At 44.0% G+C, this 14,514-nt stretch overlaps 1 protein-coding gene across 1 annotated transcript in view; it reads left to right on the top strand.

Moving 5' to 3' along the window:
- Positions 1 to 10,789: 10,789 nt before the first annotated feature.
- Positions 10,790 to 14,514, top strand: part of EHD4 (EH domain containing 4) — a 77,478-nt gene continuing 73,753 nt past the window's right edge. Inside the window, exon 1 of the mRNA XM_004481483.5 lies at positions 10,790 to 11,122. Within this exon, the coding sequence (XP_004481540.2) occupies positions 10,887 to 11,122 (236 nt within the window). The 5' untranslated portion in view covers positions 10,790 to 10,886. The remainder of the gene's footprint in view (positions 11,123 to 14,514) is intronic.

The following is a 14,514-nucleotide window of genomic DNA, read 5'->3' as shown; positions in this document are numbered from 1 at the left end:
GTATAAAACTTGGTCTCATGATCCACTTAACAGCAAAGAGACTGGGAAACTGTGTGTGTGTGTTTTAAACCAGGGCACCAATGTGCCTAGCTAAAAAACAGGGTTCCAAAACTGAAGAAGGACCGTTTACAGGCAGCTAGCAGCCCTGGTGCAAATACCTAGTAGACACCTCCACCTGTGTGTCCTACAAGATACACCTCAGGGTGGTAGCAGTGCCTTGGGTAAGTGGCCACACAGAAAGGAGAGGAGTATTGCAAGTGAAGGGGGCTCTTCGCAGGCCACTGTCTCCTCTCATCCCCCAGGCCTTTAACCACTCTGAAATTTAAGGTTCTCCAAGTAAGAAGATGAACTTGGTAGGCACATAGAACAGACCAGTGAACATGATGGAGGGCAAACCTTGCGACCATCAAATTACCAAGGCGGGGTGGGGGTGGGGGAGGACACCCAAAGACAAAAATCTCCACATAGCACAAGTCTTATAACCAGGACACTTTTTTCTAGAAGTATTGAATTCAACAAATTTCCAGGAACTAATGGTACTCCCTTTAGGACTGCCTGAATAGAAGTTAACTGGTAAAAACAACTGGATTCCAAGGTGACTAGAATTGGGATTGCTTAGTCTGAAGAAAGAAAACCAGAAGAGTATCGCAATCTGCAAACAGATGCAACTTACTATTCTGAGGAGGGTTAATTTGTGCTACAGAAGAAAGAACAAGAACCAGAAAGCTGATGCTGCAGCTGGATAAAGACAGAGAAAGAAGGAAATTAAAATGTGATGAGTGCCTCCTTGGCCAGGCTCTTTTGGAGCATTATTTTATTTAAAAGGATTAAGGAGAATATATTTTTTGCAGGGAGGCAATTTTTTTCTGATTATAAAATGAGTATGATTATTGTGTAAATTTTGAAAAATACTGAAGCACATAAAGAAAAACTCTAAAATCATTTATTACTCCAAAACTCAGAAATCATTACTATTGGGGGTTTATCCTTCCCATCTTTCTCTTGGATTTTTTTTTTTAAACAAAAGTGCCCTCATCCTGTACATCCACTTTGTAACCTGCTTTTTTCCTCACTTAACAATATATTCTGAACATTTTTCCAGATCATTAATATTCTTCCCATGTGACACAATTGTCAGTAGCTGCATAGGAGTCTAACATCTACTTAAGTGATCCTCCATGGGGAGACATCTAGTTACAGCTTTTCATTATTATAAATAACACTCTGAAAAGTCTCCTTTTAGATAAAGTTTTACATTCATTATTCCTTCAGGATAAATTTCTAAAAGATTTTCCGGGTCGAAACACTTGAACAGTTTTAACTACTGTATTAGTCAAAGGGGTGCTGAGGCAAGGTACCAGAAATCTGTTGGCTTTTATAGAGAGTATTTATTTGGGGTAGAAGCTTATAGTCACAAGGCCCTAAAGAGTCTGTACAATAAGGGTACTTCCTCACCCAAAGCTGTTGCCATGTGTGGAAGCAAGATGGCAGGCAATGTCTAGGAGAATTCAGCCTTGCTCCTTCTCTTAAGGCTCTGTTCGCCCAGCTTCTGATCTCAGCTGAAGGCTGGCCTAAGGCTCATCTCTCTCCCCAAGGCTTGTTTCTTTCTGGACTCGGCTGCTCTGGTCTGTTCACAAGGTCAGCTGTAGACTATCAGACTCATCTCTCTTCCCAGGGCCTCAGCCACGTCTAATGAGCTATCACTCTTACTCTGTGGTCTTCTCTGCATATCTACTTTCAAGTGAGAGTATATTTTATCAGCTCAGCGAGGGGGCAGGGACTAACCCTGCATGCCCTAATGACATGGTTAAATCAAAGTCCTAATCTTAACATAACTTAATCAAAGCCATATCAGCTGAGTCTCATACAATCAAAGGGTATCATGCCCAGAGGAACAGAGCAGTTTACAAACAATCTCTCTTTTTGGAATTCATAAATAATCTCAAACTGCCACAACAGCTATTAAAGGTATAATTAACATACAATAAACTGCACAGGGGAGTGGATGTGGCTCAACTGATAGAGCATCCGCCTACCATATGGAGGGGTCCAGGGTTCAAACCCAGGGCCTCCTGACTGTGTGATGAGCTGGCCCACATGCAGTGCTGCTACATGTAAGAAGTGCCATGCCACACAGGGGTGTCCCCCACATAGGGGAGCCCCACACGCAAGAAGTGCACCCTGCAAGGAGAGCCACCCCATTTGAAAAAAAGTGCAGCCCACCCAGGAGCAGTGCCACATACACGGAGAGCTGACACAGCAAGATAATGCAACAAAAAGAGACACAGATTTCCAGTGCCACTGAGCATGCAAGCAGACACAGAAGAACACACAGTGAATGGACACAGAGAGTAGACAACTGGGGGCAAAGGGAGGAAGTGGAGAGAAATAAAATAAATCTTAAAAAAAAAATAAACTGCACATATTTAAAGTATACAATTTGATAAGCTGTTCTTTTAGGAGGTATCAGGGATTGAACCCAGGCCCTCTTACATGAGAAGCAGGTACTCAACTACTGAGCTACATCCATTCCCCAACAATCTGATAAGTCTTGACCTATGTATATAGCTATGGAAACAGCACCATAAGCAAGGTAATAAACAAATCCTTTACTCCCAAAAGTTTTCTCCTGCCCTTTCTTTTCTTTTTTTTTTTTTGTAATTTTTTTTTTAAGACTTATTTTATTTATTTACTTCTCTCCCCTTCCCCCTGCCCCGGTTGTCTGTTCTGTGTCTATCTGCTACATCTTCTTCTTTGTCCACTTCTGTTGTTGTCAGCGGCACGGGAATCTGTATCTCTTTTTGTTGCATCTTCTTGTTGTGTCAGCTCTCCGTGTGTGCAGCACCATTCCTGGGCAGGCTGCATTTTCTTTCATGCTGGGCGGCTCTCCTTATGGGGCACACATGCATGGGGCTCCTCTATGCAGGGGACACCCCTGCGTGGCACAGCACTCCTTGCACGCATCAGTACTGCACATGGGCCAGCTCCACATGGGTCAAAGAGGCCCAGGGTTTGAACTACAGACCTCCCATGTGGTAGACGGACACCCTAACCACTGGGCCAAGTCCGCTTCCCTCTCCTGCCCTTTCTAACCATCCTCCCAATCCTCTCCTGTTGGCTCAAGTGGTAAGTGTATGCTTAACTCTTTAAGAAACTGCCAAACTGTTTTCCAAAGTGGTTGTACCATTTTACACTCCCACCAGCAATGTATTAAAGTTCTGGTGCTCTAGATCTTTGCCAATTTGGTATGATCAGTCTTCTTTTTTTTTTTCTTGTAAAAATTTATTTTTTATTTCTTCTCTCCCCTTCCCACCCACTGCCCCCGCCCCCGTTGTCTGCTCTCTGTGTCCATTCGCTATGTGTTCTTCTGTGTCCACTTGCATTCTTGTCAGCAGCACCAGGAATCTGTGTCTCTTTTTGTTGCATCATCTAGCTGCATCAACTCTCCGTGTGTGCAGCGCCACTCCTGGGTGGCTGAGTATTTTTCACGTGGGGCAGCTCTCATTGCAGAGCGCACTCCTTGCACATGGGGCTCCCCTATGCAGGGGACACCCCTGCGTGGCATGGCACTCCTTGCACACATCAGCACTGCGCGTGGACCAGCTCATCACAAGGGGTCAGGAGGCCCTGAGTTTGAACCCTGGACTTCCCATATGGTAGGCAGACATTCTATCAGTTGAGCCAAATCTGCTTCCCTGATCAGTCTTCTTAATTTTAGGTATTCTAGTAGATATGTAGGGGTATCTCACAGTGGTTTTAATTTGCATTTTCCTAATGACTAATGATATTGAGCATCTTTTCATGTGCTTTTTTGCCATCCATATGAACTACTTCCTAAAAACAGATTTAAAAATTTAATATAAACCAATTGAACTAAAAATAGCAAATCATGGCAGTTAAAAAAAGATGTGTGTGGGGGGGGGCGGGGAGCACAACCAGTAAGATGGTGGCAGAGTAAGGAGCTCCTGGAGTCAGCTCATGCGACAGGCCAGTCAGTCCAGAGCTATCTAAAGCACCTTTTTGGGGTCTCCAGAAGGCCAGAAGAGTATCCTGCAAAATCCTTGAAGGAATAGAAGGACAGGATTGCCCATCTGCAAAGAATCGTAAGCAGAGTGCTCCACACCATGGAGGCTGGTGCCCATCCCCACTGGAGGCACAAGCCTCCTTGAGTGCTATTTCACCACTGGAATTGGAAGCTCCACTTCCAAAAAATGGGGGAGGAAGAAACGGTTGGCCACCGATTTCAGCTACTGATTAGTAAATTCAACGGGCAAAGTATAATCCTAAGGACAGCTAAAGTTTGAACCTGTCCAAGTCAGAAAGAAGACGGTAGCCGCCATTTTAACTCTGCCCTCAGCATGGGGGAAGCGGGGTGGACTGAAAATCATGTTGCTGGTAGAGACAAGCTTCTTTCCATCCAGATCAGATTGCAACTCTAGCACAAGCTCCAGCCCCACCTCTGGCAGGGCGGAAGCTGGCAGACTCTGCACCAGCCTCTCTGGGTGACTGAAGGTACATTCGGCTGGCACAGACTGAATAGTCAGAAGTCTACCAGGGCAATTGCAGTCATTTAGGACACACACGGCATAGACTGCTGCCCACACCTGCAGCTCCATCCCTACCTTTGGCAGAGGAGGAAGGAGTGTGAAGCTTAATCAGTCTTTCTGGGCAACTACAACCTAGGCCTACATGACTTGGACTATTACACCCAGCTGTGACTCTGTCCTGACCCCTGCAAAGAAGAAAGTTGGGAGAAGTTTCATCGTCCCTGGGGCAATGAGGGCAGCTTGAGCCTCCACAGCTTACAGTACCAACTACATCCTTGGCTCCTACTATACAACCAGCAAGGGAGAAAGGGCAAGAAAGACCTAAACTAAAGAGAGAAACTGCACCCAAAATACTCTAGTAAGCCAGATGCCAAGACACCAACAAAAAATTACAATCCACACCAAGAATCAGGAAGATACGGCCCAGTTAAAGGAACAAGATAAACCTCAAGGTAACATAAAGGAGTTGAGACAACTCCTTAATAAATTCAGTGATATGGCTAAAGAGATTAAGGGTATTAAGAAGATACTGGGGAAGTGGATGTGGCTTAACTGATAGAGTGTCCACCTACCCTAAGGAGGGTCCAGGGTTCAATACCCAGGGCCTCCTGATCCATGTGGTGAGCTGGCCCATGCACAGTGCTGCTGCACGCAAGGAGTGCACCCTGCAAGGAGAGCTGCCCCATGGGGAAAAAGCACAGCCTGCCCAGGGGTGGTGCTACACACACAGAGATCTGACACAGCAAGATGACACAACAAAATTGAGACACAGTTTCCCGGTGCCGCCTGACAATGGAAGTGGACACAGAAGAATACACAGCGAATGGACACTGAGAGCAGACAACACGGGGGGAGGGGGGCAGGGAAGGGGAGAGAAATAAATAAAATAAATCTTAAAAAAGAAGACATTGGATGAGCACAAAGAACATGAAAGCAACATAGAAAAATAGCAGACCTTACAGGAATGAAAGGTGCAATAAATGAGATTAAAAATACACCAGGATCATATAATAGCAGATTTGAGAAGGCAGAAGAAAGGATTGGTAAGTCTGAAGAAATGGCCTCTGAAATCACACATACAAAAGAGCAGATGAAGAGAAGAACGGAAAAAATTAACACGTCTCAGGGAACTTAACAACAGCAATAGATGTGTAAATATACATGTTATGGGTGTCCCAGAAGGAGAAAAGAAGGGAAAAGGGGCAGAAGGAATATTTGAAGAAATGACGGTAGAAAATTTCCCAACCATATTGAAGGACAAAGATATCCATGTCGAAGAAGTATAACATACTCCCATCCGAATAAATCCAAATAGGCCAACTCTGAGACACATACTAATCAGAATGTCAAGTGCCAAAGACAAAGAGATTTCTGAGAGCAGCAAGAGAAAAACAATGCATCACATATAAGGGATACCCAATAGATTAAGTGCCAATTTTTCACAGAAACCATGGAGGCAAGAAGACAGTAGTATGATATATTAAAGATATTGCAAGAGAAAAACTTTCAGCCAAGAATCTCATATCTGGCAAGACTATCTTTCAAAAATGAGGGAAAATTAAGAATATTCACAGATAAACAGAAACTGAGAGAATTTGTAACCAAGAGACCAGCTTTGCAGGAAATACTAAAGGGTATGCTAGAGTCTGAAAAGAAAAGACAAGAGAGAGAGGCCTGGAAGAGAGTCTAGAAATGAAGATTATATCAATAAAAGTAGCTAAAAGAAAATGACAGATTAAACCCAAATAGGAATAAACTTAGCCAATGATGTAAAGCACTAGTATTCAGAAAACAACAACTCATTGTTAAAAGAGATTAAAAAAGACCTAAATAATTGGAAGAACATTCCATGGTTACAAATCTAAAGACTAAATATCTTTAAGATGGCAATTCTACTCAAATTGATATACAGATTCAATGCAATCCCAATAAAAACTCCACCAGCATTTTTTCTAAATAAATGGAAAACATGATTACTAAATTTATTTGGAGGGTAAGGGGTCCTGAATAACCAGAAACATCTTAAAAAGGAAAAGCTGTTATGGGAAATTGGCTTACCTATTTGTTGCTTTCTGTTATTGTGTAAGATGTTCTAAGTTGCTTCCTGTTATTGTGAATTACCTTATTGTGGATGTTGCAGGTTGCTTCTTATAGCCCACAACTGCTAGTTAGCTTTCAAATAAATACGATGGGGAAACTAGGGTTGAGGCTCTAAGTTTCAAAAGCTGTGAAGTCCCCTGGTTCCATCTTTGTTTCCTCTCTTGTGTCTTCCTTTCTGTCCTTTCATTTCTCCAGTTCTTCATCACCCTCCCTTCGTGCAGACTTATTGCTGAGCTGGGCTCAGCAAAAGCAAAGTTGGAGGACTCTCATTTCTGGGCTTTAAATCATATTAGCTAGCTACAGTGAAAAAAAACCAGCATGGTACTGGCATAAAGACAGACACACAGACCAATAGAACCAAATTGATGGTTCAGAAATAGACTCCACATGTATGGTCAAGTGATTTTTGACCAGCCTGTCAAACCCACCAAGCTTGAGCAGAACAGTCCATGCAACAAATGATGCTGAGAGAACTGGATATCCATAACCTAAAGGAAGGAAAGAGGACCCTTATCTCACCTTATACAAAAATTAACTCAAAATGGATCAAAAGCCTAAATATAAAAGCAAAAATGATAAAGCTTCTAGAAGAAAATGTAGGAAAATATCTTCAAGACCTGGTGGTAGGTGGTAGATTCTTAAAGGAGATAGGAGGACTGAGATGAACTACTGATGTTTAATGTATGTAGAAGTTTTAATTAACTTTACTGTAAAAGTGTGGAAATGTAGAGAGTTGATGGTAACACATTATAGTGAGTAACAGCTGGTTTATAAATGAGAATGAAGTTGAAAATGGTAGTCTAGGGATGTATATTCCAACTGACAGAAAGCTAGAGAATAATCTAGGAACTGAATAGCACAGTAAACCCAGAGGTGGATGAGAATTGTGGTTGATGGTACAGGTGTAAGAGTGTCCTTTGTGAGCTAGAACAGATGTACATCACTATTGCAGGGTGGTGGGAATGTGGAGAAACATGGGAAAAACACAGCTGGAGTGATCTATGGATTGTGACTAACAATAGTAATGTAATGTTCGTGCATCTTTGCCAAAGATGTACTCTGTCCATAATGGGGAAATATGGAGAAAGTGTGCTAAATGTACGCTGTGGACCTGGTAATAATCTGATAATATTATCTCATAATATGTAACGAAAGTTCCACCACAGTGTAGTGTATTGATAGATGGATGGTGTATGGGAATTCTGCACATGTGCATGATTGTTTTGTAAATTTACAACTTCTGTCATAAAAAATATATTTTAAAAATAATAATAGGGTAGGTTGGAGGAAAAATACACCAAATGTAAGATAAGGACTATGGTTAGTAGTAAGATTTTGGCAATATTCTTTCATAATTTGTAACAAGCAAAACAATGTCTCACAACAATGCAAGGTATTGTATGATGTTATGCATGTTTGCTTTGTAAGTTCACAAGTTTTACTATACATTTATTGTTTATGTATGTTCATGTATAAATGATATAAAAATAATAAAGTGGGTTGGGGTAAAAATATGGTTAGTAGTAATATTTTGAGGATGCTCTTTAATCACTAGTTAAAAATGTTTCACAACAATGCAAGGTATTGGTGTTAGGGTAAGGTATGTGAGCCCTGTATGATGTTATATATGTCTGTTTTGTAAGTTCACCACTATCGCTATACACTTATTGTTTATGTATGTTTATGTATGACTGATATATTTCAATAAATTTTAAAAAAAGATGTGGGGGGAAGCGGGTGTGGCTCAAGCAACTGAGTGCCCATCTCCCACATGTGGGAGGTCCTAGATTTGGTTCCTGGTATCTCCTGAAAAAACAAAAACAAATAACAAGCAAAACAAATGAAAAACCAAGTCAGGGAAGCTGATGTAGCTCAGTGGTTGAGCACAGCTTTCCATATCCTAGATTCAATTCCTGGTCCCTAGGTACCTAAAAAAAAGAAAGAAAGAAAAATGGGGGGAATATTAGTGCAATCACAAAGTAAAATGATTGTATTTTCTTCTAGAATTCCCCTGATTTTGCTTAAAATTACAAGCATGACTCAACTTATAAGAGTTTACCTTAAGTGATTTTGGAATTCATTTTTTGTTTTGTTTATTTTCTTCTACTTGAGTTTTGAGAGGTCTTTAAATATTCTGGATACAAGTCCTTTATCAGATATGGGAATTGCAAATATATTCTCCCTGCCTGTAGATTGTCTTTTCATGCTCTTAATAGCACTTTTCTAAGGGCAGACTTTCTTAATTTTGATGAAGTACAATTTATCAGATTTTTTCTTTTGGTGTCATCTAAGAAATTTCTCTTGAATCCAGGGGCACAAAGATTTTCTCTTATGTTTTCCTCTAGAAGTTTTATAATTTTAAGTTTTACATTTAGGTGTGTAATCCATTTGAGTTAATTTTTGCATATGTGCAAGGCATAGATCAAAGTTCATGTTTTTATATATAGATATTCAATTGTTCTAGCACTGTTGAAAACACTATCCTTAATATAATGAATTGTCTTTGTCCTTTGTCAAAAAATCAATTGGTCATATATGTGCAGATCTAATTCTGGGTTAGCTCCATTGATGTATTTGTCTATTTTTACACCAAAACCAAAGTCTTGATTTTTGAAGCTTTATAGTAGTAAGTCTTGAAATCAGGTAGCATACCTCCAATTTTATTATTCAAAGTTGTTTTGGCTACTCCTGGTCCTTTGCACTTACATATATGAATTTTAGAATCAGCTTGACAATTTCTACAAAAATAAGTCTGGGGAAGCAGACTTAGCCCCGGGTCTCCTTGACCCGTGTGGAGCTGGCCCATGCGCTGTGCTGATGCGCGCAAGGAATGCCCTGCCACGCAGGGGTGTCCCCCATGTTGGGGACCCCCACGCGCAAGGAGTGCACCCCGTAAGGAGAGCCGCCCAGCGCGAAAGAAAGTCAGCTTGCCCAAGAATGGTGCCGCACACACGGAGAGCTGACACAACAAGATGATGCAACAAAAAGAAACACAGATTCCCGGTGCCACTGATAAGGATAGAAGCGGTCACAGAAGAACACACAGTGAATGAACAGAGAGAGCAGACCACTGGTGGGAAAGGGGAGAGAAATAAAAAATAAAAAATAAACAACCTGATTCTTAAAAAAAAAAAATGTCTGGGATTTTTATTGAGATTGGTTGAATCTAGACATCAATTTCAGGAAAACTGACATCTTAACAATATTGAGTCTTCTGATCCATAAGCACAACATAGCTCTCCATTTACTGAAGTCTTTATTACTCGCAGCAATTTTTTGTGTTTCTCAGCGTAAAGACCTCGTGAATCACACTTCAAGAAATGCTCTCAAACAAGTGAGAAATATTCTAAAACTCTAACGTAGTACAGCAAAGGTGATGGCTGTGTATTTCTCCTAATCTCACTTTAGATAAGTGTCCTTTAAAAACCTAGAAAAGAGAGCGCTAGGAGGTGACAATAAATCTTTTAAATGTCAATATGTGGAAACTAGGTTGTAAAAATGAGGGGCGGAGAGGACAGGGGAGGACACTAAGTGGGAAAGGCCATTAACTAATCCAGAATTTAGTGGCGGCTGCGTGGAGGATTGTGAGGAAACAACTACCGAAGTCGATTGGACTCTACTTCCCCTCCTAATCTTGTCCGTGATGTTCATGAGCCTGGTTCGCCTCACCACTACAATGCGAGGACTGTTAACGCGCCTGTAAGAAGGAAGAACCTAGGAAGAACCTAGCCGGCCAACTTTCTGAAACTCTTCGTCCCGAGTACGTCCACAGGTTTGGAATGAGTGAAACTTTCCAGGAGAACAAGCAGCCTTCGGAGGCCGGTTTTGCCAGCTCAGATTTGCCCGGAAGCCGCCGCCACCTGGCCGGAGGTGGGGCTGCTGCGAGCCGAAGGGGACCGTCCCCATTCCCCCCGACAGGCTCTCCCTGCGCGGTTCTCTAGGCGGACTCCGACATCAATAATTCATTAAGAACCTCCTCCCCATTGGCTGACGCCTCCACCCCGCTATGGCAGAGGCCCAATGAAAAAAGACCAGAGAGAGCGCTTCTGAATAGTGAAGGAGCGCCCGTGACGTGGCGGGATGAGATTGGCTGCGGCGCGCGAGGCGGGGCCGGACTCGGGCGGCGGCGAGCGCGGCTGGGGCGGCTCAGTGCGAGCCGGGGTGGGTCGGCCGCAGGGTCTGTGCGCGCGGCCGGCGCTGAGGAGGGTGGGCGCGGGGCGCGGACGCGCGGGCGGCAGCATGTTCAGCTGGATGGGGCGGCAGGCGGGCGGGCGCGAGCGCGCGGGCGGCGCGGACGCGGTGCAGACGGTGACGGGCGGCCTGCGCTCGCTCTACCTGCGCAAGGTGCTGCCGCTGGAGGAGGCGTACCGCTTCCACGAGTTCCACTCGCCGGCGCTGGAGGACGCCGACTTCGACAACAAGCCTATGATCCTGCTGGTGGGCCAGTACAGCACGGGCAAGACCACCTTCATCAGGTAACGCCCCCCGCGCCTCACCCCTGGCCTGGCCCCTGCCCCCCACCCCGGGGCGGGTCCTCCCGGCGAGTGCTCCTGCTCCTGCTGGCACCAGCGTCCCGCGCCCTCGCGCTTCCTGCGGCGCCTTCTGCCTTCGCGGCACCCGCTCTCGCCCTGCAGCATCTGCGTGACCTCAGGGTTCTCCTCGGAGCGTGGAGCCGCGGGCAGGAGGGTCCCTGGGGCCCCTCTCCCGCGTCCTCGAGCCCTCCTTGCTGCTGTCGGAAGGGCGTTCCTCTGGCTGCCTCTGTCCTATCACCCTGGCCTGGGGATCCGGGGAGCGGGGGCAGAACGAGGCTGTAATAAACTTCTGGCTGAGGGAGTGAGGCCTGTGGCTGGAAATGCGGTGTCAGAATAGGCTCTTGAGTCATTGTTGGAGAACTGAGCCCCGAGCTGAGTACCTGGCACTTAACTCTCAAATGAATGAATGAATGGCAGCAGTAGAAGGTACTACCCCTTCTCCAGACGCCCTTGCTTGCCACCCTCCACTGTTCTGGGGGTGGGGGTGGGGGTGGGGGAGGTGTGGTCGACAGGCCGCCTGCTTTTGCACAGCCTCGCCGTGGCCCGGCCCTAGGAAGTTAGCTGCTCGTAGCTGCCGGACCAGCCCGCGCCCAGTGAAACTAAGGAGTGTCATGTTACTGTCCTTAGTTTCCATTTCTTAGATGGGTCGTTTCCTCCTGGCTCACTCTGGACACACTGAATGTATTTGTCTTGTTGGCTGTGTCTCCGGAAGCAAACAGTGTATTATGTCCTATGGTTCAATTAAATAGCTTCCTCTTAAGATGAATTTTAATGGGAAATAATTTACATCAAAGCCGATTGCTTTTTGAAGCAGTGATTATATTTCTAAAGCTTCCAGCCTATTAAGACTCACTCTCTTTGGTCAGGAGACTTGTTTTCCTGATTGTATTCAGTGGAAACCAAGTTCCTGGTAAATTTAAGGTTTGGTCCTGAGTTTTGGAAATTGTAATGATCTTTTCAATCATTGATGTTCAACAGGTGTTTGAGAAAATGGCATCTATATTTGGATACATGCCATTTAGCGACCTCTTTTTCTCCACTCCAGTGACCTAGATAGTTCCTACAAATTGAGTGTTGTCACTACAGGAAATATGTTAAATCCAGGCATGCAAATACACATTGCATGAATTCAGCAAAGCAAAGACTCTGTGTACTGAAATACAGTTCTAGACAATAAATTGAATGAGAAGGAAGAGAAGACTGGAGAAAATATTCAAAATTTGCTTTATTTGGGGCTTATTAATATGCTGAAAATGGTATTAAAAATTTCATCTTAGACACTCAACATGAACCATAAAAATATTACAGAATCCAGCACCTTGAAAGATGACACACATATAGTACATTTAAGGTCTTAGTAATACTAACCAATTTTAAATACTTGGGTTAATAAGGACTCATGACCAAGAGTAGGAGGTGGATTTCTTTTTCCTTTTCTTTTTAATATAAAGCGATCAGACATAGCATTGTTATAATAATATCTCGACATTAGCGGTGGAATGTTCAGAGTGCCCCTGATGGTTCCTCCTGTTTGTCTTTGCCACGGGCCTGACTCTGCCCATGTGTAATTAGGGAGCCCCTGCTTGATGCGGTGCCAGCCTGGGGATGATGTGGTCACCTCTCAGCTCCCAGAGCCTGGATAATAAGCAAGTGTGAGGCAGGAGAACCCATCTCACAGGAACATGATGCCGTCTTTCCCCCCCCCCTTCACTATTTAATTATATCATTTCTCCCTCTTCTCTCTGTTTCATTATTTGGGGGAAGCTTTTGGAATAGCTATGCATAGTTTTAAGAAGGGTTCTAAGATTTGACTCCTGGTGACCACTTCTCAGTCAGCACCAAGAGCCACGAGCAACCCCAGGGTGAGGGAGGAGTCATCACATCAGGAAGCCCTTCGCTGGCCCAAGTAGCCTTGTTGTTAGGCAGTGGACCCAAGGTGGACCTGTAGCTTAGAAGAAAATCAGGCTGGACAGAAGCTTGGTTAGGCCACAGGAGGACCTGAGTTTGGTTTCAGTGTGGACTAGGAGGAAGAGCTTTAGCTCCTGAGAGGTAGCCCGGAACAACAGAAACAGGCATGTTGGAGATTCCTGCACTGGAACTGGAGCAGAGAGTTTGGCCCAGGACCCTAAATGTCCTGGGTCCTGCCTGCCTCCATGACTGTCTTTCATCTGTGGCTGGTCAGAGGCCTGGGCACTAGAAGCTCATCCTTGGATGTAGTGTACACCCATCTATAGTCATGGATTCTTATCCCCCTGGCTTCCTGCCATTTCTCAAGAGATCAGTTTAGCACAGAGCTTGAGCTGATGTGGAGGGAAACATCTCTCTTCATTCTAAAGCCACTCAGCATAGCCTTTGTGTCCATTCAGCACCTAATGGAACCTTATTCTTCCCTCCTTTTGTCCCATGGCTGGGAAGAATTAGGCTGATCTTAGGAGCCCCATTCATATGCCGACCAGGACATTCGTCAGGAGAGAAACAATTAAGTTTGTGTCTTGTTCTAATGAAAAGGTCTCCTAGACAGGTGGACGAAGAGCCTGAGATCAAGGAAATATGCTTATTGCTGCATGGAAGAGCACTCTCAGGGGCCCAAGAACAAGGAAGAGGGGGAGTAGAAGAAGGGTATTGGTGGACTCTTTCCTTCCACAAAACGGGCCCAGGAGACTTCAGATGAGATATGTGTCAAAGTCTCTTTTGGGTAAAAACAAATGTGCACTACATCTGATAAGTCTACTGTCTTAGTGACAGTTTTATTTCTCAGAGGACAGAAGATTCAGCAGGAGGAACTATCAACTGTTCTCCCAATGATCAGCGAGGAAGAATTGGCCAGAAAAGGAGCAGAGATGGGCCCAGGGGAAAAGTAGCATGTTGTCCTAGCCTCTGTAACAGCCAGCCAAGGAAGAGGGAATGCCAGGCTCAGCCAGCCTTATGTCTGAAACTTAAAGGCAACAGATTTCAGAGATTCCCTCTGAAAATCCCTTAGCCCACATGCTGTGAAAGAAAACGTTTGCACTGAGGAATGTGAGACTTACCTAAAATCTCAAGAGTCAAGCCACAAGATTGCAATTTCTGAATTTTAAGAGCTCCACTTCTATCTATGCTGTTCCCCCAGAAAATTTATTCTAATGAGGAAAAAAGGGGAAGTAACTCGAGAAACCATGCAGATTTTAAAAGGGCATAGGCCAATGCAGTTAGGCAAGAAAAAGAAGTGAAAGGCATCCAGATTGAAAAAAAGTAAAGCTATCTCTATTCATACATGACATAATCTTATATAGAGAAAATTCTAAGTAATTTACACATATTTAAAAAACCATAAGAGCTAATAACAAGTTTAATAA

Source organism: Dasypus novemcinctus, chromosome 3 (assembly GCF_030445035.2).
Source record: "Dasypus novemcinctus isolate mDasNov1 chromosome 3, mDasNov1.1.hap2, whole genome shotgun sequence".
In the NCBI taxonomy this organism is placed as follows: domain Eukaryota; kingdom Metazoa; phylum Chordata; class Mammalia; order Cingulata; family Dasypodidae; genus Dasypus; species Dasypus novemcinctus.
Note: the sequence above shows the minus strand (reverse complement) of the source record. Positions and strands in the feature narration are given on the sequence as shown.